Below are 27,025 nucleotides of genomic sequence, written 5' to 3' on the forward strand. Positions count from 1 at the left end.
TAAACAAATTAAATTTGTTTGTTTAGATTAAGTAATGAATGTGAAAATAATTTATTTACTAATATGATAAATTTTTTATATAAACTAAAGTTCTTACAATGAATATAAACCTTTGACTATGTATATAAGCCGTTGAAAACACTTAGATTCTATATTACGAATAATTACTTAATTAGTATAAATAATTCAATATAATCTAATATTCAACTCTCTTGCTTTAAGTCAGGATGATTTTGCATTTAAGTCATTGAAAAAACTTTTTATATGCAAAATGCATGCAGTTGTTTATTTTTATAGAATCTTATGCAAAATTATATATTTGTATGTGTTATTATTTTATTTCAATATTTTGTCTATTTAAAGTTTACTTATTTTCACACAAATAGTTTATTCTCAGTTTTGGAATTAAAAAATATAACTTTTATACATTAAATATAATGTAAGATATTTTTATATATACCAATATTTAATCATATATTTGCACATGGATTTTCAGATAATGACATTGAGAATCAACTCTATTTGTATATGTAATTGATTGCGTATGATTGCAAATATATTTACTATGATAGTGCATAAAAATTGAACACAAAAATTAACGTAAAAGCACAAAGATGTAATTTTAATAAATTTAGATTGAAATTAAATAATATATAAAAATTGAGTGAACATAATCAAACACTATGCCTTTAATAAAATCATGAATTAAATTTTAAGCCACTAATAGCCTAACAGTCTTGTGGTAAGAAATTTGTGTTTAGATTGAAGTTTTGAATTCCTGTCATATTGTCATAAATCAATGTATCGAAAAAAGAATCATGAAGTAAATTACTTATATATTAGTCTAGCTAGTGTGAATTTTGTCACTTGTAGCTGATAACGATTTTAATATAGTAGAATGAATACTAATGTTTGACGACTCCAACACATTTAATTGAGCTAGAAAAATGCATAATTATCCAAGGTTAATTATGTCAAAAATTCCATATAATATTATTGAAGGTCATCAATTTATAATATGCTAGTCTTATTTAATTTATTATATTAGTAGTATATAAATAAAATGAATGTTCGGTCTTATATATATCCAGTCATTGTTGACTGGTCAGTGAGGAGAATATGCATTATATTTTTTCTTTAAGGTGATGATTTGGAGTTTGATATGCTTTCCTTTTTTGTTTTCTAGTCGCTAATTTTATCTTCTTTTTTCTTAGTCAAACATATATAATAAGTATATATATAAAAATAATCAATGATATTATTTGTACAAATATTTTTAATCAAATTCAATTAAATTAATATAAATCCAACAAAATAAAAAATATGTTCATGTGTTACTGTTTTTCTTTTTCTGTATTTTTTTAACACAAATTTTTTTTGTTAGAGTATACAGAAACTTATTAATATGGTATAAAAGTTTTTGTACATAATACAATAATTTTTATATATAGCACAAAATTAATGATATAGTATAAAATTTTTTGTACATAACACATAAAATTTTGTTATAAATATATTTTGTTGGTTAGGCGAGTTAATATTTTGAATATGTAATTTTTTAAAATTTTATGTATTGTATACCAAAATTTATGTGTTGTGCGTATTTTATTAGTTAGATATTAATATTTTAGATATGTGATCCTTAAAAATATTGTGTTGTATATAAAAAATTTTGTATTGTGCATATTTTGTTAGTTAGATATTAATATTCTAAATATATAATCTTAAAAAAGATTTATATTATTCACTAAAATTTTTGTGCTATGTATCAAAATTTATGTGTTCGAATTTTTTAAACATATATAAAAAAAGATAAAAAAAAATGAAAATGACACAATAATAATAATAATAAAAGAGGACGAAAATAGAAAAAAGAAGACCATCACAATAATAATAAAGAAGGATAAAAAAAAATTGAAAAAAAAAAGAACGGACACGTATGTACGTACGAAGAAAAAGTGCCCCATGACGTTAAACTTGATTAAAAATGTGTCTGGCTATTTAATTCTATTAATAAATAATAACGTCAAAATTATATATATATATTAATGACTAGTACTCATAGGTTCACAAAGTAAAATGTCACTTTTGAAGTGGATTTGAAATCAAGGGATGTTGTTGTTGCCGTGTAAGCTAAGATTTAAAATCCTAGAAACATTATTTTCAAAGCTAATCCATATTTTGACTATGCCATGCAAATTTTCCACAAGGTAATTCATTCATCTATACAATGTTTTGAGTAAAACAAAAAATTGTTACTTGATTTTTTTTAATAACTACTTTAAGTGTCTATATATAGAGCTTTCCATTACAAAATGTTTGATATTTTTTATGATAATAAAAAGACTATACAATATACATACTTAAATATGTCCAAAAAAAGTTCGAAGATTATCATTTAAATAATTAAGTTTTCTTTTCACTTGGGAAGAAGTCTACATAGGAGAACTTTATATTATTCTTACACGCCATCAATTATATAATTCGGGAGGGTTTGAAAATCAAAGGCGTCAATGGTTTGATTAGCCCATTGATTTTATATAATAAACCATGCGATGCAGAAAATATGCACTATAAGTAGCAAGGTTATCTTATCTTAAACTTTACCTACCAAGTTGAAAGTTGAAGGCGTTGATTTATATGATAACGTTGGAGGAAAAAATAATCAGCTAACATTTCGAAATTAGTAAAATAAAAAGTCAATCATTGTTAAATTTATTATTTTTTTATTATGCATAAATTTTATTATCTCAATTTAAAGATGATTAGAATTTTATTTTCTGATATTACTATTTTTTTATCATTTTTTTAAAAGAACTGATTTGTCAAAATTAATATATGGTTGACGGTAGAATATGACGTATTATCATACTAATAATAATCATAAATAATAGAATTCATTCATTCAAGAATCAAGATTCAACACGCATGGTCGGTGACTTGGTGAAATTATGTGAAATTATGTCAAAGAGATGAATGATGAAGAACAACTAGTTAGAGTATCGAATAATTCTATTTAATTATTTCAGACGAACAATTTTCTTTTTGTTCTAAAAATAGATTCGTAAAAATAAAATGTTTAACGGACTTAACTAGATTAACTCGTGATTTAACGAATTGGTTAACAAAATAAACAGAGTAGCCCGTTTAGCCTGATTCCATTTTTTTTTTCTATTTTTTAAAATGTTTTTGACAAACCTTTTTTAATAATTCAAACTAAATATATTAAGTTTTAATTAAAAATATCTTACGTTCCAATTCAACAACCTAATAAAAAGGGGAAAAAAATCCCAAAGTTAGAATTTTAATCCTAATTTTTTAATTAAAAATTGCCTATTTAAATAGAGAAATAAAAAATAAAAATAACTGAGTAAGTGCATTTAATCTGTTAATTTTTTTTAAATGGGTCAAACTTATATTTTAAAGGCTTATATATATACTTGATATATAATTAGTCTACTTTTTTAAACCCAAGCACATGTCACATGAACCCATAGCATCTCAACATCAATTGGTTTTAGAGCACCCCCTTCTACAGGCCCAAAAAGTAAAATCTTTAACATTCTTTACCCTGAAGCATTCTTGGTGGATTACTAAATCATTTTATTATCTTCCTAGTCTTCAATCCATCTGCAAACTGCACATCTTTCTATTATCCATTTTGCATGAATTGGCTGAATTATACTTATTAGTAGGGAAGAAAAATTGAAAGGAAGTAACTAGAGAAATAAACAATAAGATAGTAAAGATTGTAACAAAAACCTCATCATTGTTCTTTTCCACTCCATTTGTCATAAGCAACCATTGTTCTTACATCAAACTAAACTATACCAAAGCAAAATCAGCTCTGTAATTACATAAGCTTAAGCATACCCAAATAGAGTGTGTATGTATAATGGATTGCTCCGAATTTTAAATAACAAAAATCAATTGTTAGACCACAAAATACAATAAAAATATACATAAAAATAATTGATTGATGACCTTGCTTTCATTTACATATCATCATCATTCAGAAGTAAATATCTGTTTGTTTTGACTGGGCTTTTAGATCCTTCAATTTCTTCAAAATGTTGGTGAAGTAATCCTGCAAGTACTTCTCCAGTGTAACTATATCTTTCGAATCCACGCCGAGAAGATTGTATGTCTCTCCCATCGGAACAGAGAACACAGTATCGCTGGTAAGGACCTGCAGATTTTCCAGTTTAAACGATTTGCCCATTATTAGACAGAGGTAAAAAAACTATGATTCTATACATAGAATAGATGATGCAAACTGCAGGCAGATCAACAGCTAATGAAAAACACATAACACTTGCTTGATAAACAAGATCCAAAGCCAAAAGGAAGTAACATCTTCTATTCTAACCTGCATTGGTATCTGCCTACACTAAGTTGCTAAATGAACCATAATTTTCTAATTGAGCATCAATAATATAACTTATCATATATTCAAAAATAAAATGCTTTTCAAATTCCCATGAACTCAGTTTTGATGTAGCATAATTTAGAGACAAGACTAGGGAAGTAATCAGGTAGAAAGATATCAAACAGTTAATTGGAATGCATATGAATATGCAATCGATGGACAAGAATATCTTGTTTCTCATGTTCTAACTTGATAAGAATTCTCAAGAGAGAAAAATCTTGGTGCTTAATCAAAACGAGTGATATTAAAATTCTGAGTACAAAAAATTTTAGTACAACCAATATGCAATAAAGGGAGCCAATAATAAGTTCTATAGCATAACTAGTGATATAGAGCCTATAAATTTTACCTCTGAAAATGCTAATCTGTCAGCAACATCATTTGTCCACTCAAAAAACCGAGTCAACTGGCGAGTGAATCTTAAAATCGAGACAGGAACTGTAGTTACATTAGCATCTTGGCCGGCAAGCCTCTCGCACAAAGTTATCACCTAAAAATGATCAAAGAAGTGCAAGTAAGATCCATAGACCATAATTAAGCAGCAAGCAAGCCAAATAGCACATTCAACAAGTTACCTCTTGGGTTGTCCATGCGCGAGGACCAGCAAATGTAAGAAGTTTACCATTCATCTTCTCATTACGTAGCGCTATAAACGTCAAACGCGCTATATCCTAAGAATATATGTACATCAATAATCCATTAGATGTTTAAATCAATCAACTGGATAATCTAAAGAAACATCTATCCACCTGTGTATCCATGTAAGCAATTCTAGTTGGAGCATCAGTTCCCCAAACAGATTTCTCTTCAAGTATAGGAACAGCATATTGGCCAATAAGGCCCTACATACAATTGCATTAAATCAAGATCAAGGTTAAGATTTGCATTAGAATTGACAAGAAAGAAATATAACAAGTAAGTGAAATTTAATTACCTGCATGAAACCACATAAACGGATTGTGATGTGATTGATGCCAGAATCACGGAGGAACTTCTCAGTGCAGTATTTGATTTCCATGAGAGGGACCTCAGGATGTTTGTCACAGTTATGTATGGAATAGAAGACATATTTCTGAATTCCCATTGCCTTAGCACATTGTATGAGAGCCACTTTCCCTTCCCAATCCACCTAAAGAACAAACTTGAGCAAATTACTGAGATACTGAAATAATTGAAGAGTTAGTTAATTAGTTAGTTAGTTAGTTACAGTTTTGATAGGCTCCTCGGGACGGCCGGTGGCACAGTCAATAACAGTATGGACGCCGACGAGTGTTGCCGGAATAGTCTCCGGTTTACTGAGGTCAGCCTGGGAAAAAATTAGCTTAGATTAGATGCGTTGAAAAAGATTATTACATACAAAATCAGTCACGCTACAATACAAAAGGTGGAAACTTTGGAGTCGACTTCACGTGAAGTTGATAGCTGAGAGCGATTAGATTATTTGATTGATTTGACTATCAAACTTTATGTGAAGTCGATTATACTGAGTTTCCACAAAAGTTGTTTCATTTTGATTAATCATAAAACGTTTAGCATAGAATTCCAATCACATCTATTTTTCATTTTTTTAAATGATGATTCATACCTTCTTTTATAAGGTGACACTGAGGAAATTACGGAAATTAGATATAAAACACGTGTGAAAATACAGTTTATTAAAATTAAATTCAATAATAAATATGAACATGAACACCTAATAATAATAATAATAATAATAATAATAATAATAATAATAATAATAATAAATAAATAAATAAATAAATAAATAAATAAATAGAATTACATTGACGACGGTTGCTCCCCAATCGCGAAGGAAGTCGGCGGGGGCAGGGCGAGGGCGGACGAGGCACCTAACATCGTAGCCCTCGTCGAGTGCGCGGCGGACAATCTGGCGGCCGAGAGTTCCGGTGGCGCCGACTACCAGTATATTGGTGGATCTGACAGGGGTGCCGCTGCCAACGGCAACATTCACGGCCTGCGCCGCCGCGTTGCATCTCACTCTGAAACAAGTAGAAAGGGGGGATCCGAATCCTAATCGCGTGCCAAGGTTGGTGGGTGCTACCGCCACATTGCAGCGCCATGATAGTTGCTGCTGAGATTGGGAAGGTGCTGTTAATGGTAACCTGAGGTTCAAGTTCGGATTCAGTAGCGCCATTTTCATTTTCCAGAACTCAAGTGAGTTCAGTGAAAGTGAACCACATTTCTTTGCATCTCATCTGATCTACATTTTGCCACATCATCTTCCTTTTCCACCTTTCTTTAGAACAAGGATATATATGTCTTTTCATACCTCTCCCTTTTTTTTTCTTGAGTAAAGTATCGTTTTTGTCCCTAACGTTTGGGGTAAGTCCCAAAGTTGTCCCTAACGTTTCAATCGTCCTATTTAAGTCCCTAACGTTTCAAAATTGACTCAATGTTGTCCTGCCGTTAGGGATCCGTTAATAGAATTAACGGCGGGACAAAATTGAGACAATTTTAAAACGTTGGGGACAAAAACGATACATAGAAATAAATTTTAATTTTATCCTTCAATAATATTAATTTTTACTCTAATTAATATTCAATCATTTTTTAAATTACAGTTAATCACATTACTTTTATTTTAAATAAATTAATTTTGTTATAATTTTATTCTTAAAGTAATGTAATTTTTTTATAAATAAATAAATTTTACACTTTCATTCTAAATAATGTAATTTTACTTTCATTATTTAATCACATTACTTATAATTTTTTTAATAATTTTACACTTTCATTCTAAATAAATTAATTTTTTTATAATTTTACATTTAAGGTAATGTAATTTTTTTTATAAATAAATAACTTTTACACTTTCATTCTAAATAATATAATTTTACTTTCATTACTTAATCACATTACTTATATTTTTTTTTTAATTTTACACTTTCATTCTAAATAAATAATTTTTTTATAATTTTATGCTTAAGTATTGTAATTCTTTTATAAATAAATAAATTTTATACTTTCATTCTAAATAATGTAATTTTACTTTCATTACTTAATCACATTACTTATAATTTTTTTTTATAATTTTACACTTTCATTCAAAATAAATTAATTTTTTTATACTTTTACTCTTTCATTCTAAATAATGTAATTTTACTTTCATTACTCAATCACATTACTTATATATTTTTTTTTATAATTTTACACTTTCATTCTATTCATATTACATTATTTATTTAGAATAAAAGTGTAAAATTTATTTATTTATAAAAAAATTACATTACTTTAAGTATAAAATAAAAAAAATTATTTAGAATAAAAGTGATGTGATTAAGTGTAAATGTGATTAAAAATAATTGAATACTATGTATAGTAAAAAATTATTATTATTGAAGAATAAAATTAAAATTTATTTCTATGTATCATTTTTGTCCCCAACGTTTTCGTCCTATTTAAGTCCCTAACGTTTCAAAATCGTTTCAATTTTGTCCCACCGTCAATTTTATTAACGGATCCCTAACGGTAGGACAACATTGAGTCAATTTTGAAACGTTGGGGACTTAAATAGGACGATTGAAACGTTAGGGACAACTTTGAGACTTACCCCAAACGTTGGGGACAAAAACGATACTTTACTCTTTTTTCTTTTATCCAAGCTATCATTTTTTTAATAATTTTTTTATCTTAATTTATCTTTACAACTACAGTAGCTGTAATTTATTAACCATATATAGAAGTAACTAAATAAATAAATAATTATAATACTTAGTGTCCAACTTTTATTATGCTTATAATAGTTGTAATTGTTTATTTTTATGTAGAAGTAATTTTACTTGTACCAAGAATAACTACGTTGAGCATCAACCAAATTAAAAAAAATTAAGGAACTTAACAATAGAAATTATCACAGGTTGTATACTTTTGAGATGGTAAATGAACTGTTATGGGAAAAGGTACTCCTTCAAAGGTGTCCTCTTGTGTTGACTTAAGTTGCATTAGTTATATTAGTTTCCTGTTATTTAATTGTCAAATTTTATTTCTACATAAAACTATTGTATAATTATCATTTTCATTCTTCTTAAGTATATATGAAATACACGTTGACTTTTGAAAGAAAGGTACTCAAACTAAACCTTGTTTTACATGAGTATGTGATTTGAATAATTCTTTTAAAGTGTATAAAAAATAGTATAAATATTTTTTTAATTTTATTCTTTGATTTTTGTTAATCTTTTTTAAATGTTTGTTAGATTGTTCATTTATTAAAAAGTGTCCTTATTTTTTTATTTAAGTAAAAAAGGTAGGATGAATATTGGGACTAGGGGAATAAAAAAATTGATTAATTAAATTTAGAATTAAACCTTGAATTGAAAGGCTAAATAGGACTTTATAAATTGGGATTTTTTTAAGAAGAGAGATTGAGAATAAAAGGCTAAACTAGAATTTATTGAATTAGGCACTTAGGCAAACTAGAACATTAAAATTAAAAAAAAAAACTAAATTACAAATAACCTCAAAGGTTATGCATATAAGAAATTTGGGGGAATAGAGAAACTTAAATATTTAATTACTGGATAGCTAATTATACATTATTAGAGTTAATTAACAATGACATTTTTGTTCATGAAATATGGTTGGGCTTGAAGTACATCTGAATTTTGCGATCATTGATGGGTTGAATGGGCCTTGCATTGATCTTGCATGTTGGGTCCAATGGGCCTTTTAGGAGCTCTAATTGTTTCTCAGATATGGTCCTTAGCTGCATGGCCCAATATCAAATCAATATATATTCTAAGAAATAATTTTAGTCTTGACAAAAAAAAAAAAGAAATCATTTTAGTAATGATTCTAATTAATAGTAAAATTAAAATTACTAAAATTTTGGTAATTAATTTAAACCATGAATACGATAATAATTTCCCTTAATTAATTAATTAATTAATTAATACATACCTTCCCAAGGATGTTCCAATGGACACCCTCTGTGCATGGAGGAGTGGTGAGAGAACCAATATATCTAAAATATCTATGTGGCCTTCTATTTAATTCCTTTATATCAAAGGTTCCAATAGCAATTTGAGTATTACTATGCCCTCTCCCAAGCTCAATCAACTTGTCTTCAATCTAATAGTCATGTTAACTATTAGTGTTATCAATTTAATAAATAAAATTCTCTAATTATTGCTAATATTCATGAGACAAGAATAATAATTTAATAATAAATAATTGTACCTTTGAGATGATAGGGTCAGGATTACCCAATTTGTAGAGCATTGCTATAACTGCTATTTCATTGTCTTCACTCTTGTGTACAAGATGAAGCTCAGCAACATGTCTGTGTTCACAAGATTTATATGTTTTAAAATTATTTATTTATTTAATTATTATTATTATGAAAAAACAAAATTTAGTTGGATTGGTTTTATAGTCATATAGTCACCTCCTATAGCAAAATTGTACTACTATACTCTTGGTTTAAAATAATTGTTACTTTAATTTTATTTATTGTTATATTTTTATTCAAAGTGATTAAATATTATTATCATGAAGTAGAAGGAATAATTTACAATAATAAATTATTTTGAAGAAATTTGGTGAAAACTCAGGTGCAATCGACTTCACGTGAAGTTGATAACTGAGAGTCGTTAGATAATTTAATTGATTTGACTAAATTTTCATCTTACGGCTCTTAGCTATCAATTTCACGTAAAATCAATTGGACCTGAATTTTCACTAGAAAGCTTACATGCGACCATTTGCACGGTGCTCTGCGGGAGAATGCCAATGCAATTGTTTCAAGGAATAATTTTTTCCATTTATATTAATATCTCCTACTTTTCCTCCAAATTGCACCTACAATTGGTATACAAACCTTTTAAGTATAATGGTTTCCTAATTTATTCATGAAAGAAAATTGAGAAATTATCAATCAAATATAATGGGCAGCCACAAAATTCAAACCTTTTTTTTTATGTATTTTTGTTATAAGTTATAACTAACATCATTAAATAATGAACCATGTTATGTATAACAAAAAATAAGTTACCAAATGAATTACTCTTATACCAAAAAAAAAAAGAAGTTATGTATACATCAAAAATCAACCATTCATGTAGAATATTTATTGAAATATAAAATACACATTAAAAATAAATTAAATAATACATATATTGTATATAAATACATAATTATTTCATTTAGTTGTTGATTTTTTGTGTGTACGTAATATTTTTGGTGTAAAATTCATGTTAAAATATAAAATATATATTGAAAGCATATAAAATATACATGTATATATAAAAATACATATTTTTGGATTTGATGGTTAATTTTTAATTAATTTTTTATAAAAAATATCAGAAATCGTTAGAATTTATTATTTTTTATCAGCAGTTAATTATTAATGTTTAAAAATGTGAGTTAAAATATTTTGTTAGATTACTAAATTAAAAAAATTAGATTGATGACTAAAAGTAATAGCTAAAAATAACAAGTTTTAATGATCTTCTAATATTTTTTAATTTTTATAATGAAAATAAAAGAAGAACATGAAAAAAGAAAAAAGAAAAAAGAAGGGAAAAAATAAGAAAAACACTAAAATTAAAAGGAGTAATAGTAGGTGAAGATCAGAAGAGAAGAAACCCCAATGTTGAATTTGTTGTTAACCAAAGTGGCATTTGTAGGAATGTAGTGTTTGTCTAAAGACTTAAGATCCTTGTTGAAGACAATGTAAGACTTGTTTAGATTCACAGGACTCTGAGATTCTCCATGAGAGCATGCTGCAAATAATGGACTCAAGCTTCCCCATTTTTCAGGCCCATTGTGTGGACCAGTGTAACTAAAATTAACTGATGAATCTATAGTGTAAATAAAAAAAAATCAATTAGAAAACAACTTGTTAGAACTAACAATACCAACATATGAAAAATTTAATGTATGTTAGAACTTAGAATCTCATATGTTTGAGTTTTGATTTTGGAGAAAAAGAGAAGGAAATAATAAATGGATTGAAATATATAAAAGAACTAAATTTTATACTTAAAATCAAATTAAAACAAAAGTGTACATGTATGGTATTGCAAAACTTGTACGATGAAGAAGAAAGAAGAAAAACAAAAGTGTTCCTTTTTTTCTCCAAAGAATAATTAGTGGGAATTCATGGAAATCTTACATTCATTTGCAGAAGTGTACAAAGGCAAGAAGAAGAGTGCAATGGAAACTATGGTTGAGAAGATAATCTCCAAGGCCATTGTTGAAAGTGGCTATAGTTATGTGTCTTCTCCTTTGATCTGAGAGCCTATGTTTTATAATAAAATATATATAAATATAACAATAATAAAAAAATAAAAAACTATATATTTGAAATGTGTTGTGTTGATATATATAGTTATATATTGATCTCCAATTATTATGATTGCTATGAAGTTGGATTGCGGTGCAGTTTGGTAAAGTTGAGCTTGGTTGTTGGATACTTACCAGATTAATGGAAAGTGAGTGTCGTTTTTTGTTTTGTTTTATTTATTTATCTTTTTTTAGTTTTTTACGTGTATCTCTCAATTCAGTAGGTCAATGATTAATTCGTCGTGATACTAAATTTTATTTAAGAATTTGTTATTGACTAATAAATTACTGCATACACAAAAAAAATAAATGCTTTTAATATTATACTTAACTTACTAAAAAAGACAAATAAATAATATTTAATAATTTTAAATATTTTATTTTTTATTTTTAAAACTAAGTTAAATAATTTAAACATCACAACAAAATTATCATAGAATTTATTTTTTATAGTATTTTTTTAATTTTTTCTATATATTCTCTGTTAATATTAGTAAAAATATTATTTATATACTAAAATTAATTATTAAAATTAATTATTACCTATTTATGTATAAATATATAATTTAATTTAATTTTAATATATATTTTATATTTTAATATATATTTTATACTAATAATTAATATTGGTATATATATCTAATATAGTTGGCCATGCTTTGTTACCATCTACCACAAACATTGCATGATTATATTTATTATCATTCTATTTTGGTGTATGTTGTTGTGTTGGGATAAGTCTTGTCTCTAGCTTTTACTTGCATGTATAAAAGAGGTAATAATAAAGAGTTTTTACAATATCATATTTGTTATGCTACATACATTGTAGTTGTTGGCTTCACAAATAGCACTTATTTTAGTTAATATAATAAATTATTTTACGATTTGTGTTAGAAAAGTAACTTTTCGTTTTCTAATCAATAATCATTGAATAAAACAACTTTTTTAAATCCTAATAATATTTGTTTATTAATGTGTATTTCTATGATGTTTTAATTTCTTGATATAGATCTAATAAAATCCTTACAGTAATTTCCCCTAAATTTTAGTATTAGTGAGAAAATTAATAATAACAAAGCTAGCCACTACATATAATCCAAGAAAAAAAAGTTTATTATTTAATTAATTCTTCTAATGGAACCTACTCAACCAAATTCATAACGAAGCTAAGAGAGGAGTATTTGAATTGCACACTAGTGCTAGAGAATTGGAGCAACCATTTGATTGTTCCAAAAATATAGGTTAAAATATGGATATATATCTTAAGATTTAGATCTTTTAAATTTTAAATTTTATTTTAGAAAATAAAATATAATTTTTTATTATTTATTTTATAAATAAAATAAAAAAATATGATAAAAATTATTTAAAAATAAAAAATTACATTTTATTTAAAAATTCAAAATTTAGAGATCCAATTTCTAAATCTTATGTATGTGTTTCCTTTTGTAAGGTAAGTCATTAAATTATCAATTAAATTATGATGTACTTTATCTAGAGACACGTGAATATATCCTTGTATTCTCAGTAAAGATTAATTTTGATATATGTAAAATTACTATATATAAATTTTTAATTAAATAATTTATTTACAAGATTCTAAAGTAATAAGTATTTGATAATCAACCATTCTTTTAAAAAAATTATATATCATTTTCTTTTCTTTTTTAATTTTTAGTGTTCCATATGATGGATGATGGACATTCCTTAAGGATAGGAGAAAAGTATAAGACATGCATGATGCATATAAAATAGTAGGCCACTTTGGGTGATACAAATTGAGATTTGGGGAATATTGGGTTTTGGAAACATACAAATTACAAAAGCAATTTAAGAGGTTGGGAATAATGGAGAGAGTCAGAGACACACATCCTCCATGATTGTTCTTTCTTGTACAATTCACTTTTCTTTTTCTTTTCTTTTTTTTTCAAAATAATTACATTTTTATTTATTTGGTTAGATTCTTTCATTTCATTGTGAAAATAGTACCAATCCATTATGGTTTATTTTGTTGGAGGTATTAAAAATAAAATAAGGTTTATATAACACAATGTAACCATTGTTTTAAAAATGTTATATGCATAACAAAAATTAATTATTAATTTAATTATTATATTTATATATAAATATGTTATTTAATTATTTTTAATATATATTTTTTACGAATAAGTGATATAATATTTAATATTGTAAACGTACTCAACATAGTTTTAGAATTTTTTTCGTTTATAAAATAAAAAAATTATTTATTTTCTCTAAAACGATTTTTCAACTTTATTTTCGTAAATACGATTTTTTTTTAATTAACAGCAAGTTCGTCGTCCCGACGAACTCAACCGCAACTCCTCGCGAACTCTATGATGAGTTCGCCACACTATATAAACCCCGTAAGACCATTGATTTGTCGCTTTCTTCTTTCATTCTATCCTCCAAAATTTTCCTGTAACTTTTTTTTCTACCTTTTCGACCTCTGTGAAGTTTGTTGTAGATAACAGTCTCAGTTTCAGGTTAGTAAATAACAGTCTATTCTTTTATGTTAGGTTGGTTTACTGCTTATATGTTAGGTTGGTTTATTGCTTATATGTTAGATAAAATTGTTAAATATAGATCGTTTGTTAGTTAGAATAATAGATTTATTTTTTACATGTTACTTAGGTAGACGTATTTTTTAGTGTTGTTATGTTAGGTATATTATTTTATGTTACCTTTTTTAATATAGTGGCTATGGATCATGATGTAAAAGAATATAGGAAAGTACATTATTAGATAATTTAGTTATTGGTATAACATTGTGTTGTGAGTTAGAAGGTAATTAGGTGAGCACTAAAATTTAAGGCTGAGTTACTTATAAATTAATATGATGACATCAGTTAAGTAGATTAAGCTTAAAATTAGTAGGTTTATAAGTCATTTCTGATTTAGTTAATTTTTTAATAATCCAGTATATGACTTTATTTTAGTAGATTGTGTTTCGATGGAGCAACAGTTATTGGATTTATGAGCATGAGATGTATAGACTGGATCAGGCAGAGCACATTGCTGGGAGGCTTGATCGTGTGGTATGAATTTTTAACCCCTTTTTTATTTTATTATAGTGAAGGAAAAGTGAACTTGCTATTGTATGTATTGAAAGTACCGTTATTTGTTAAAATTTTTTGTTTTTTCCGTTTGGTAGGCGTCTTGGATCTTACGCGCCAGACAGAACTTGATGACACGGCCGCCGGAGCAGATTAGGCCATATTTGAGACGAGCCGGTTTTGAGTATGTTGCATACATGGTAGAGTTTGAGCATGATTAGTCGCTTGCCTCAGCATTGATAGAGAGGTAGAGGCCTGAATCCCACACATTTCATTTACCGTGCGGGGAGATGACCATCACCCTGCAGAACGTGGCATATCAGTTGGGATTTTGGATTGATGGTGATCCTGTCAGTGGATGCATCGGTGGATGGAAGCAGTACCACCAGGGACGGACCATTGAGGAGTTGTGTGAGCAGATATTAAGTGTTGTTCCTGGCCCAGAGAACAGACAGTCACAGACTAAGTGGATTGTCAAGCTTACTTGGTTCTACAACACGGTTTGTGGAGAGCTAGAGCAGGATGCCACAGAAGAGCAGCTGATGAGGTATACGAGAGGATATATCATGCAGTTGATCGGAGGTATCCTCTTCCCTGATGCATCTGACTCTCGGGTGCATATCAGGTGGCTTTCCCTGCTGGAGGACCTTGATGCATGTGGCTTCAGGGAAGAGGATACCTCCGACCAACTGCATGATATATCCTCTCGTATACCTTATCAACCGCTCCTCTGTGGCATCCTGCTCTAACTCTTCACAAACCGTGTTGTGGAACTAAGTAAATTTGACAGTCCACTTAATTTATGACTGTTTGTCCTCTGGGCTAGGAACAACACCTAATATATGCTCACACAACTCATCAATGGTCCGTCCCTGGTGGTACTGCTCCCACCCACCGATGCATCCACTGACAGGATCACCATCAATCCGGAATCCCAACTGATATGCCACGTTCTGTAGGGTGATGGTCATCTCTCTGTACGGTAGATGAAATGTGTGGGACTCAGACCTCTATCTCTCTATCAATGCTGAGGCAAGCGACCAATCATGCTCAAACTCTACCATGTATGCGACATACTCAAAACCGGCTCGTCTCAGATATGGCCTAATCTGCTCCGGCGGCCGTGTCATCAAGTTACATCTGGTGCGCAAGATTCGAGGTGCATACGAAACGAAAAAAACAAAAAATTTTAACAAACAACAGTACCTTCAATACATACAATAGCAAGTTCACTTTTCCTTCACTATAATAAAATAAAAAAAGGGGTTAAAAATTAATACCACACGATGAAGCCTTCCAGCGATGTGCTCAGCCTAATCTAGTCTATACATCTCATGCTCATAACCCAATAACTGCTGCTCCATCGAAACACAATCTACTAAAATAAAATCACATACTGGATTATTAAAAAATTAACTAAATGAGAAATGGCTTATAAACCTACTAATTTTAAGCTTAATCTACTTAACTGACGTCGTCATATTAATTTATAAGTAACTCAACTTTAAATTTTAGTACTCACCTAATTACCTTCTAACTCACAACACAATGCTATACCAATAACTAAATTATCTAATAATGTACTTTCCTATATTCTTTTACATCATGATCCATAGCCACTATATTAAAAAACGGTAACATAAAATAATATACCTAACATAATAACACTAAAAAGTAAGTCTACCTAAGTAACATGTAAAAAATAAATCTATTATTCTAACTAACAAACGATTTATACTTAACAATTTTATCTAACATATAAGCAGTAAACCAACTTAACATAAAAGAATAGACTGTTATTTACTAACCTGAAATTGAGACTGTCGTCCACAACAAACTTCACAGAGATCGAAAAAGTAAAAAAAAAAAGTTGTATAGAAATTTTAGAAGATAGAATGAAAGAAGAAAACGACAAACTAATGGTCTCACGAAGTTTATATAGTGTGGCGAACTTATTATAGAGTTCGCCAAAAGTGGGGCGGCAAATTTCCTGTTAATTCAAAAAAAAAATCATATTTACAGAAAAATCGTTTTGGAAAAAATAAATAATTTTTTTATTTTATAAACGAAAAGAATCCCATAGTTTTGTAGTTTAAAATATTTTAATGCGGGAAATTACACGACAGCATCATTGCATCAATCATCAATTATCAATTATCAATGTCATCGTAATCTAATCTAGTAAATCATGCTTTGATAATTTCGAAACATGGCTTTGAACATTACATCATATTAAAAGCCAGTTGGCTAATTGAGTATTGTTTATTCAAAGCAAAAGGCCATTCATATATGAAAAAGGCAGAACACAAGAAAATGGGAATAAATTAAATAATTAAAAATTTTTGAATGAAGAAAACTATAGTATGAAGTTGTAGAAAATTACAATATTACCTTAACGACGAAACTAACAAGATGCATGAAAGTATTATATTAATGCATGTTAATATAAGAGGTTGAAAGTTTATTATGTATGTATTCTGAGAGCAAATAAATATCTTATTCTAGATTATTTAATTTATTTTGTCAAATTGAGATTAATTTTTTATTTTATTATTTTTTATAATTTAAATTAAAAATAACAATAAATTTATATTGTTAATATGAAAGACAATTAATTAATTAGAATGAGAGTATCTGAGAATATTTAAAAAAATTTTTGAGAGGTTAATTGCTTTTCTTTCAATCCATGGAAATATAAATTCTGTTAGAGATATAACCATTATTCCATTAATGTTATCTTTTTCTATCAGCTTAAGTTTTTGAGGTGAGTGATTTCATAATATAGTATTAGAGCTTTATATCTGATAGGTCAAGAATTCGATTCTTGGTAAGGGGAAATGTTAGAAATATAACTATTAATATTATTTTTTCGTATCAGCTTAAAATTTTTGAGATGGGTGGTTGCATGATAAGTTGAGCCCTAATTTTATGGTATATTATGTTTTTCAGGTGGTAATTAATTAATTAATTGGCTTAGTAAAAAAAAAAAATGGCTTTTGGCATCAATGAAAGAATACCATGGGTTAGACGCTTCAATTACTTATCACAAAAGCCAAAGGTAATTATTACATAGATTTAAAGATTTTCTCATATGGAATTGAAACTAGAAATCAAAGTGAAAAGCAACAATTTTTTTTTTCAGAAAAAAAAAATATAAAAAAAAAGAAGAGAAAAAGGTATATAATAGAGACTCCACTACTTATCCAAAGAGGCCCACAAAACAGTTCCAATATTCCGAAAGTAAAAAAGGACTACTTAGTCTACAATTGCCTCACATGGTTAGATTCCCATTATTAGGGTATATCAAAATCCATTCTACTCATTGAAAATCCAATTCAGTTTCATATTCTGCCAAAACTATAACGTATACATGCTACTACTTCTTTCTTTCTTTTGTATTACAAGCTTAGATCATAAGAGGACACCATGATGCAATTAATCTATCTATATATAAATAATAAATTACACTATATACTTATATTTAACTCTCATGAATTCAAGTTTAATTACACTTATTCTCTTTTTCTAAGATAAAATTAAAAAACATGTAAAATGTTTTTGTTACTTGGATTGTTCATAATAGCCTTTATCAATTAAAAATGATATTTACTAAATATGTATTTTACACATAACTATTTTGCTATTATTAATTGGGGAAAAAATTAGTAGTGAGTAGAAATTAATTATATTAAATTTTGGAGAAGTCACTGTAATTTATCTTTCATGAATTTATTTTTTGGCGTTTTATACTTTCATAAATTATGGAGTTTCTATTTCATAAATCATTATATTTGAATGTCTAAAAAAATAAACGAATGTTAACTCAAATATAAAATATAAAATAAAAAATTAATTATATATATATAACACGGGGGAATGATGGTACAAAATGAGATTATACCTCCTCCACTTAGGATAGAAATTCCCCACTAATAAACAGAAGAATTTAATTTTGATACACCGTATAGAGTAATTTTATACGTCTATTTAATTATATAATGTCACATTATAAAAGATAATTACTATTTTTATTGACTGCGTGAAATTTTTATTGATTGTGTGAATAGTTATCCAAAAGAACGCGACTATGTAAAATATTTTTCCGTCCATCAAAATTAAACTCATAAAAGAAACTGTTAGGTCAACTCATGTTTTCAAGCACCAGAGTCCAAAGACATTAGGGTTCTGATGAAAAACCCAGAAAAACATTAACAAACACAAGACTAAAACAAAAAACAACTTAGGTTAGGATTACTTGCCTCAAAACTTGTCCATCTAATCAAAGCTTTGGCATGGCTAGAAATGATGAATCAATGAGATTTGTGCAGAGAGAGAGAGAGTATGAAAATGTAAACCGTGATGAATGAATACTGAGATAGAATGATATTGATCTCTTAGCTAATACATGGTTACATTATATATAATTTAATTTTGATGTACGAGCAGTATAAAACGTTTTACATAGTTGTGCAATTACAACCGTTCTCTTAGATGACTATTTACTGTGTTAATATAAAAAGTAATTATTTTTACTAATATGGTATTATGTGATTGGATATATAAAAACGGTTTTACACTTACAGTATATTAAAATTAAATTCTTATATATATCTATAAGAAACTGAGGAAAACTTAATATAATAGAATAACTGAATGTTGCCAAACTGATTTATCATTTATGACTTAGACGCTATGTAACTGCCTTGGATTCAGTCAGCTCTATTGCATTGTTGCTATTTTCCTGTAACTGCCTTAGACTCAGTCAGTTCTATACTTCTATTCCTTCGTTACTACCTTCCTCTGATATATATTCAGATTGTAAGCTACATTGAATTTAATAATTAGTATACAATTATTTTCTAATGAGATTGTGTCAGTCTACAAATTTTTTTTAGCATAAGAATAACTGGAGAAGACAAGAGCCAAATGAACCTTCCCCAGGAGAACCTTTATGCTAACAATGGCTAGAAGAAAAATAACACTTTTAGAGACAATGATACTTTTCAAATAGACCTTTGGATGAGATATTTGATTCTCCAACCCACCTACTACCATGTGATTGTGCCTTCTTTGATGTCCTTAAGAATTAACTTAATAAATTTTAGGGTAGATTACATTGATCTACCCTTAAACTAAGTGACATTGCATATAATATGTTTTTGATTTGTCATATACTTTTACTAACTCTGCCTATGTTACATAGTCAGTCTCAAGCCTTTGTAAAAACGGAGGGTTGTGTCAAACCTCCAACAATCAACATAAAAACTTTATTAAATTTTTATGACATGAACAAAACACAATATTGTGCTAAAGTTAAGTCATCGTCCAGGAGCAATATATTGTATGACTCGAGTACAGTGTCAAATGAATAAGAAGATTTGTATCGGTACTCAGGAGTAGGGTCATTTACTAAGATACTAACCTTCTTAGAAAAGATTTTAGTATTATGTTTATAACGAATGTTAACATTACATTATAAAATTAAACCTAATTGTTCAGCTTAATTTATCAAATCATAAGTTAATTTTGACTGTTTTCATTACAACATAGCTGAACTTATTTGAATTTGTTCAAGCTTATTAGACAATTGAGATCTTCAACACATAATCCAAACTCAGATATGTACACTTTATAAATGATAAATACTATGTAGTCTTAGACCTAATTAGTAGAACAAACACTCATTGGAGAGCATAAGTTGCTTTTATACTCTATAATCTCTGCACTCTCAAACATTTCTACCCCCGTGTTTGGATCTTCCAAAAATGGTGCCTGTGAAGCATAACCAATAACATTAACACTATCCCACTAACCAAACACTCTTTCATGAAACTATTAATCATGTGAAGTATAATCAAAATACCAACAGACAAACTCGGTAACTATAGCAGAATAAATCAAGTACCTGAAAATGTCCAGTTTTCTCATATAATATCTGTCGTTTCGGGCTACCTCGAGCACAACTACAATGAAATATTAAGGTTAGTAACATGAACAAACAAGATGGTATATACCAGAGAGATTAATTTTGTTAATATTGTAAAACAAATTTATACAGTCATCCAATAAAAATGCAAACGAATTGTGGGTAGTTACATAAACTTAAATGTTACATATATGTCCTACCTGGATGAAACTCTTATATATAAAGGTAAAACAATAAAAAAATGAACCTTTTAGTTATATGCTGAATCAGTTTGCATTATAGCATGAAACAAATGTTTACCTTACTGATTTAATGCAGAGGATGTGGATATATAATATAACAAATTAACAATTACTTTAACTCTTTAGATATCACTATGAATGTTTGAGACATCAGCTATAGATACCGAATTCCTAATTAAATTTTCACCTAAGAGCCAACCAGTAATTAGATCACAAAAAATGCTGCATACCAAGATAATATTTAGTTGTATAATAATAAAAAAAACGTGAAGAAAGACACAATATATTTTATTATAAACCCAGAAAGATGTTCACTATTGAATATTAAATCTGAAAAGTTTGAAGCTCAGATAATAAGGACTTTACTTGATAAGCAAGTGTGGTAGCTCCAATTCTACGATTACTTCGCGTACAAGTTTGCAGAATGGAGACCCCTGAAAGAAACAAGTACTTCAAAATTAAGATTTGGCTAGATTGTTGATGTGTCATGGTTATAAACATATACTCGCTTTCAATATATATGCCATGTTTCAAAGTAGTTAAGGTTTTAGAATAATGATCAATTTGTAATGCCAAATAACACTAGTTAGTTTTTCTAATAACATGCTTACATATGCATAAATATTCAGGGGTAATTTTGTACCAAGATCTATTTATTATTTTTCTTGATATTTATGTGTATGTGAGTGTGTTTTATATTGAATTGAAGAATCATTTACTGTCAAAAATAGAGAGCAATTTAGTGATAAAAATATTGAATTTGTTAAGCATGGCATGTAATGTATTTCATCGACGAACCTCATATGCCCATAATACAAGTGGCTTTGGTGGTAACTTTGCTGGAGTATAAGTTGATCCCTGGACATGAAAGAAAAAAAGAAGAAGAAGAAAAGGGTAGTTGTAATAATCTTTGATGATATAGCATATATGCTGATAACTCCTTCCTTGAATTTCTTGAAAATGGCTACTTTTCACACACAAAGAAAGTGTTGAAACTCTACCTTTCCGGCGCGAGCAAGCAAGCCAAGACCAGCAGTGAGTGTCTGCAGAAAAAACAATAGTATTTAGATATTAACATGGATTATAGTTCAACTACTTTGGAGGAGGGGAAATTGAAGGTGAGGTTAGGTTCTAACCGTTAAAACTCCAAGTGACAAAGTAATAGGAACACTTCCATCACCTACAGAACAGATAATGAATATTTCAACACTCAACAATTATGATAGTTTTGGTGTATAGCTTTCAAAAACTAGCATTCACCTAAAGACAACCTTAAAGGAAAATTAATGTTCCTAAAAAATGGAGTGGATCAATGTTACAGTGTTTAAATTATTAAGCATATACTGATATACATGCTGCTATTCAGAAAGAGAGTTTCTAGGAATGGAAAATAAGGAATTGCCTAACCTTGCCATTTTTCTAAGTGATGAAGAATAAGAAAATGTATATACCTAGCTATGATGCATGGATAACTGAGATTAGTATTCCTCTCTTTTTAGTTAAAGTTTGTGATTCATGTTATTTATTTTACCAACTTTATATATGATACTAAAGGCATATATTTGTAACTTCTAAACATTGTCATATTTCTGTATTGTATTGTATCATGCTTGTATCTAGTATAAATTTTTGTGTTCCATATATCTATATTTGCCATTCTTTTATGTTTATGGTGGCAATCTTTTCTCATATTGTCATTATCAATATGCCCTAATACTTGTAATGACTAAAATGGGATGGAAAAAAAATAGAGAAGCACAGAAGCACACAACATAAAAAAAGGGTTTAAATATGAATACACACACCATATTTGTCAACCAAATAACGAATTATGTCATCTGATTCATACATTGAAACACCTGTGTTTGGATCAACCTAAAAGCAAGAAACATGAGAAGAATTGTTTATTTTTCTCAGAGACAAAGTAATCATCATGAGGTATTATAAGGTAAGTGATAATAGATACATAACAAACATAACTAGTAAAAATTATTCCAAACTTTTTAACAGCATGAAAAAGGAGAGAAATTTAAAAAAAAAATATTTACATGGGTCTGTATGAAGAGAACAAAAACAGCAATTGACTTAACAAACTCTTGTCATGGACATGGAGAATGTGATACTTGCACCTCTTTTTAGCTTAAGTATTTCTTTAACTTTATAATTAAGGTGCGTATAAGATTCATAAAAAGCTACAATATTGATTTTGCATTGAATGTTCAATAAAAGTAGACTTGGTTAATGGATTTTCTGATTCTCCTCCTCCATTTCAAAAGAGCTGAGAAATCATAATAAGAAACTACTGATTCTTGTTTTGTTGTTTGTTTCACTTAAAGGAGTAAGGAGTTGGTCTTAGTTACCATGTAGGGAAACTGCTGTTTACCGCCCATCTGAGCAACCTTGGGACGAAAATTTGGGCCATTTCTCGGACAAGGATAAAAAAGAATATCAAGATCCAAAATGGCAACAATTTCTCTAACCTGCAGATAAGTCTACCACATCAGTACACACAAAAATTGCATCTTTTGACCAAATTTATAGTATAAATAAATCCTTCGGGGGAAGGAAAACAGATCTTCCAGACTAAAAAAAATCCATACCTTTCGACAAAATGGACAGCTGGATCCAACCCACAATAGTGCATAATTACAGTTTAGAAAAAAAGAAAATAAAAGATGACGTTAGTTTTTTCGTTAGAGTGGAAAGTAGAAGCCAAAAAAAGGTGCAATAAGCAAAGCAGCAAGGAAGTAAAAGAAAGGAAGATTGGAGTATCCAATCCATTAAGTAATACAAAATAACTAAATCCACATCATGGAGAAACTGTTGACAGAGAAAATATATAGTACCCTTCGAATTCGTATATCTCAATAGGCTTCTCTGGGCGAGGACCTAACTTCGCTGTTTCTTTTACCTTGTAACCTGAAACCAAACTACCAAAATTTATCAAGAAATGAAGGACAAAGATTTTATTTATTAAAAAATAATTTGTTGAATATCACTATGCTGTGATATTGGATGAGTACTTATGGAAAATATTCCGAACTATATATACAAGTGAAAACAAAGTAATGAGCTGATATAAGATCTTTACAATGCAGATACCTAAGGAATATTAGAAATCCAAAACCACTAGAAATTTGGCATACACTTGCCAATCAGTGAGAAAAATAACTCTATTTAACAATTGATCTATGTAAACAAGTATGCAGCAATGAGCATCAAACATATAAGAGAATGAGGAAGATACCTGAAACTTCCAAAGCATACTGGTTTGGTGGAATTTCATCCTTTGAAACAAATGAGAAAGAATACCTGCAATGATGGCAGTTCAAAATCTAAAAAGAAAAAAAGAAAAAGGAATTGCTGCCAATATTTTGATATGTGCAAAAATAACACAGTCCATTTAGAAATCCCTCAATAAGATCAGGTCAAAAAATATAAGCACAAAAGTTATGGTTGAGGTTGTAACACACTGCTTTGTATTTAGACCACAAACGATATTGAATTGACAAAAAATGTGAAATTATGAATCACTCCGTTATTCAGCAGAATCCTTTTGCATTCAAATGAAAATAAGCTTTCTTATTTATGATTTTCTACTTGATTTAAATAAACTTAAACTTCACAAATTGGTAGCTCTGCATAATATACATTCAAATCATAGATAAAGCCACTCAGAATGATAGATATTTTGATTCAAAACTTTCAGAAATATCTTCACAAATTAACAAGGACAAATAATATATACAGATTCATATTATATTACAGTACAGTGAAGAATGAAAAGCATAACTATCTGAAGTGCCCAAATTGCTTAAACTAACCAATGCTATATAATTCCACACATGTCAAAAAAATATTAGCATGCATTCTCATACTATTTCCATTTCTCTGTTGAAAAATTGAAACTTGAATTTACATTGTAAAGAAAGAAACAAAATTGAGAGAGAAATTCACTTACCCAGAAACAAAAACACCAGTAGCAAAGCGAAGGAGCAATGGAAGAACAGCTCCAAAGACCTCAGCAGTCTTGTCAGGTCTCACAGCAAAGCGTTTTGGTTCAGGAGGCTTGAAATTCGGTGGAGCTGCAAATGTTACTGAAGTTGAAGCTGAAGAAGAAGTTGTTTCTGAAGAAGAAGAAGTTGTTTCTGACATGGCTCTAATGGAAACACATGTTGTTCTTCTTCTTGGGACCTTGTTAGGCAGTGAGAGTGAGAAGTGAGAGAGACTGAAAGATGCAGCCATGGGTTGAAGAAGAAAGGAAGTAAAAGTGTGAATTTTGTTTATGCCTTGTAGGTGTTTGATGAATGGTTAGTGTTAGTTTTGAAGGAGATTATTGGGGAATCATGAACGTAATGTGTTTGGCCAATCAGCAATGAAATAGATACATAGATACTGTACTATCCAACATTATGGGGAGTTTGGCAGATTCACAATCTAATCTAATAAAATATCTATTTTGGAGGGATCTAACTTCTAACTCTATGCATGTATTGTATGCACATTGGTAACACACTCTCACCAATTTCTTTCTTCGTTTTTGCCTTGACTTTAACTTCAATGTAGATAAAGTCGACTTTACGTGAAATTGATATTTGAGAGCTGTTAGATGAAAATTTAGTTGAATCAGTTAAATTATCTAACGACTCTCAAATATCAACTTTACGTGAAGTCGACTCCATATAAGTTTTCACCTTATGTCCTCTTTTTTTTTCACCCTGACCTATTCTAACTTGATAGGCTAAAAATGAAGTATTTTAAACTCCATTTAAAAATTTGTACTTAATTAATAAGTTGTTTTTTAATTTCAATATTTAATTGAATAGGATTAGTTTTTATTTTTGAATCGGCTAATATGAATTTATATTTAAATATATATTATATATTATTTAATTAATTTTAAATATATATTTTATATAAATAATTATTTTTTTATATACTTAATATGGATATTAACATTTTACTTTTGGACATGGTAAAAATTTTACACATTAATTTAATTGAATTTATATGTTTAAAAGACTATTAAATTTAAAAGTTAGTTATTTTTAGTAATACGACAATGTATAATTTAACAGTTTTTGGTCTGTAAATAATTATCTTAACTTTTTTTTTGGTTTACATAATTTGGGCTACAGTCCAAAAACAGAGCTTCGAACACTTGGGCTGGAAGTTCCATTACATATACAAAATAGGACCAATAAGGCCCAAATGAAAAAAACCAACGTCGAAGGAATAATGACCCAAATATAAAGCTATGAAAGGATAATCAACAATAATTAAATACTCAACTCTACCCGTTGCAAATTTGCAATACCCAAAAAGAGAACACTCTTAACTCTTATGACCAAAAATGAAAAATTACTCTTAAATCTTAATTATAGTAGCAGCTATGGTGCCTTTTAATATGAATTTAAATTCTCTAATTTTTAAATTTTATTTTACAAAATAAAATATAATTTTTTTATTTTAAATAATATTTTTATGTTTTTTTTTTATTTATAAAATAAATAATAAAAAATTATATTTTATACTCTCAAATAAAATTTAAAACTTAAAAGATCTAAATTCTTTATTACATTGCGTCTGAATTCGAACTTTTGTCAATAATCAAATAGTAGATAGAGTCAATACGCAGTGTGCTTGAATTTATGATCCATCTCAAATAATAATAATAATAATAATAATAATAATAATAGTAGTAGTAGTAGTAGTAGAATAAATATTTTTGCCACGTCTTCAAAAAATATGGAAATAAAGTTTGACTGAAAAATAAAAAATAAAAAATAAAAAATAAAAAATTATTAAAGTTTAATTCTCTTTCTATTTATTAGATGTAAGATTTTAATTTGTTAAAAGATTAATTCTGTGCTTAGACAATTTTTGTAAAAGAGAAAAGTAGGAGAGCATTACTTAAGTTGATTAAGTGAAATAATTTTGTCATTTAAAAAAAATGAAGGTTTAAAAATTAGAGATACTAGATGTGTAAATTTTGTTTTATTAGAAAAGTTTGTTTAGCAATTACTTACTGCATAATAAAGAT

General features: G+C 28.2%; 3 protein-coding genes across 4 annotated transcripts; all 3 read right to left on the minus strand.

The window, feature by feature from the left end:
- Positions 1-3,749: 3,749 nt before the first annotated feature.
- Positions 3,750-6,658, minus strand: LOC130960647 (protein HIGH CHLOROPHYLL FLUORESCENCE PHENOTYPE 244, chloroplastic). Its single transcript, XM_057886094.1, has 7 exons — positions 6,213-6,658; positions 5,637-5,735; positions 5,364-5,558; positions 5,179-5,271; positions 5,005-5,100; positions 4,779-4,919; positions 3,750-4,189 (listed from the first exon to the last, which is right to left on the minus strand). The coding sequence occupies exons 1-7, from the start codon at positions 6,588-6,590 to the stop codon at positions 4,013-4,015; spliced, it is 1,179 nt and encodes a 392-aa protein (XP_057742077.1). The 5' UTR covers positions 6,591-6,658; the 3' UTR covers positions 3,750-4,012.
- A 2,168-nt stretch (positions 6,659-8,826) lies between these two features.
- Positions 8,827-19,167, minus strand: LOC130961844 (alpha carbonic anhydrase 1, chloroplastic). 2 transcript variants are annotated; one of them, XM_057887870.1, is made up of 7 exons: positions 19,074-19,167; positions 11,568-11,693; positions 11,039-11,253; positions 10,143-10,249; positions 9,629-9,731; positions 9,350-9,520; positions 8,827-9,155 (listed from the first exon to the last, which is right to left on the minus strand). In XM_057887870.1, exons 2-7 carry the CDS (start codon positions 11,644-11,646, stop codon positions 9,018-9,020), a joined length of 813 nt encoding a protein of 270 aa, XP_057743853.1. In that variant the 5' UTR covers positions 11,647-11,693; positions 19,074-19,167; the 3' UTR covers positions 8,827-9,017. The 2 variants fall into 2 exon arrangements, with proteins under 2 accessions (XP_057743853.1, XP_057743852.1); XM_057887869.1 differs by lacking the exon at positions 19,074-19,167 and having other exon boundaries at positions 8,850-9,155; positions 11,568-11,738.
- A 1,167-nt stretch (positions 19,168-20,334) lies between these two features.
- On the minus strand, positions 20,335-25,353 carry LOC130960293 (uncharacterized). The gene is made up of 12 exons (XM_057885666.1): positions 24,944-25,353; positions 24,230-24,294; positions 23,829-23,901; positions 23,583-23,601; positions 23,343-23,462; positions 22,788-22,857; positions 22,119-22,162; positions 21,984-22,025; positions 21,781-21,840; positions 21,349-21,416; positions 20,720-20,777; positions 20,335-20,586 (listed from the first exon to the last, which is right to left on the minus strand). Exons 1-12 carry the CDS (start codon positions 25,225-25,227, stop codon positions 20,476-20,478), a joined length of 1,014 nt encoding a protein of 337 aa, XP_057741649.1. The 5' UTR covers positions 25,228-25,353; the 3' UTR covers positions 20,335-20,475.
- Between the last annotated feature and the right edge of the window lie 1,672 nt (positions 25,354-27,025).

The sequence above is a fragment of the Arachis stenosperma genome, chromosome 2, assembly GCF_014773155.1.
Source record: "Arachis stenosperma cultivar V10309 chromosome 2, arast.V10309.gnm1.PFL2, whole genome shotgun sequence".
In the NCBI taxonomy this organism is placed as follows: Eukaryota; Viridiplantae; Streptophyta; class Magnoliopsida; order Fabales; family Fabaceae; genus Arachis; species Arachis stenosperma.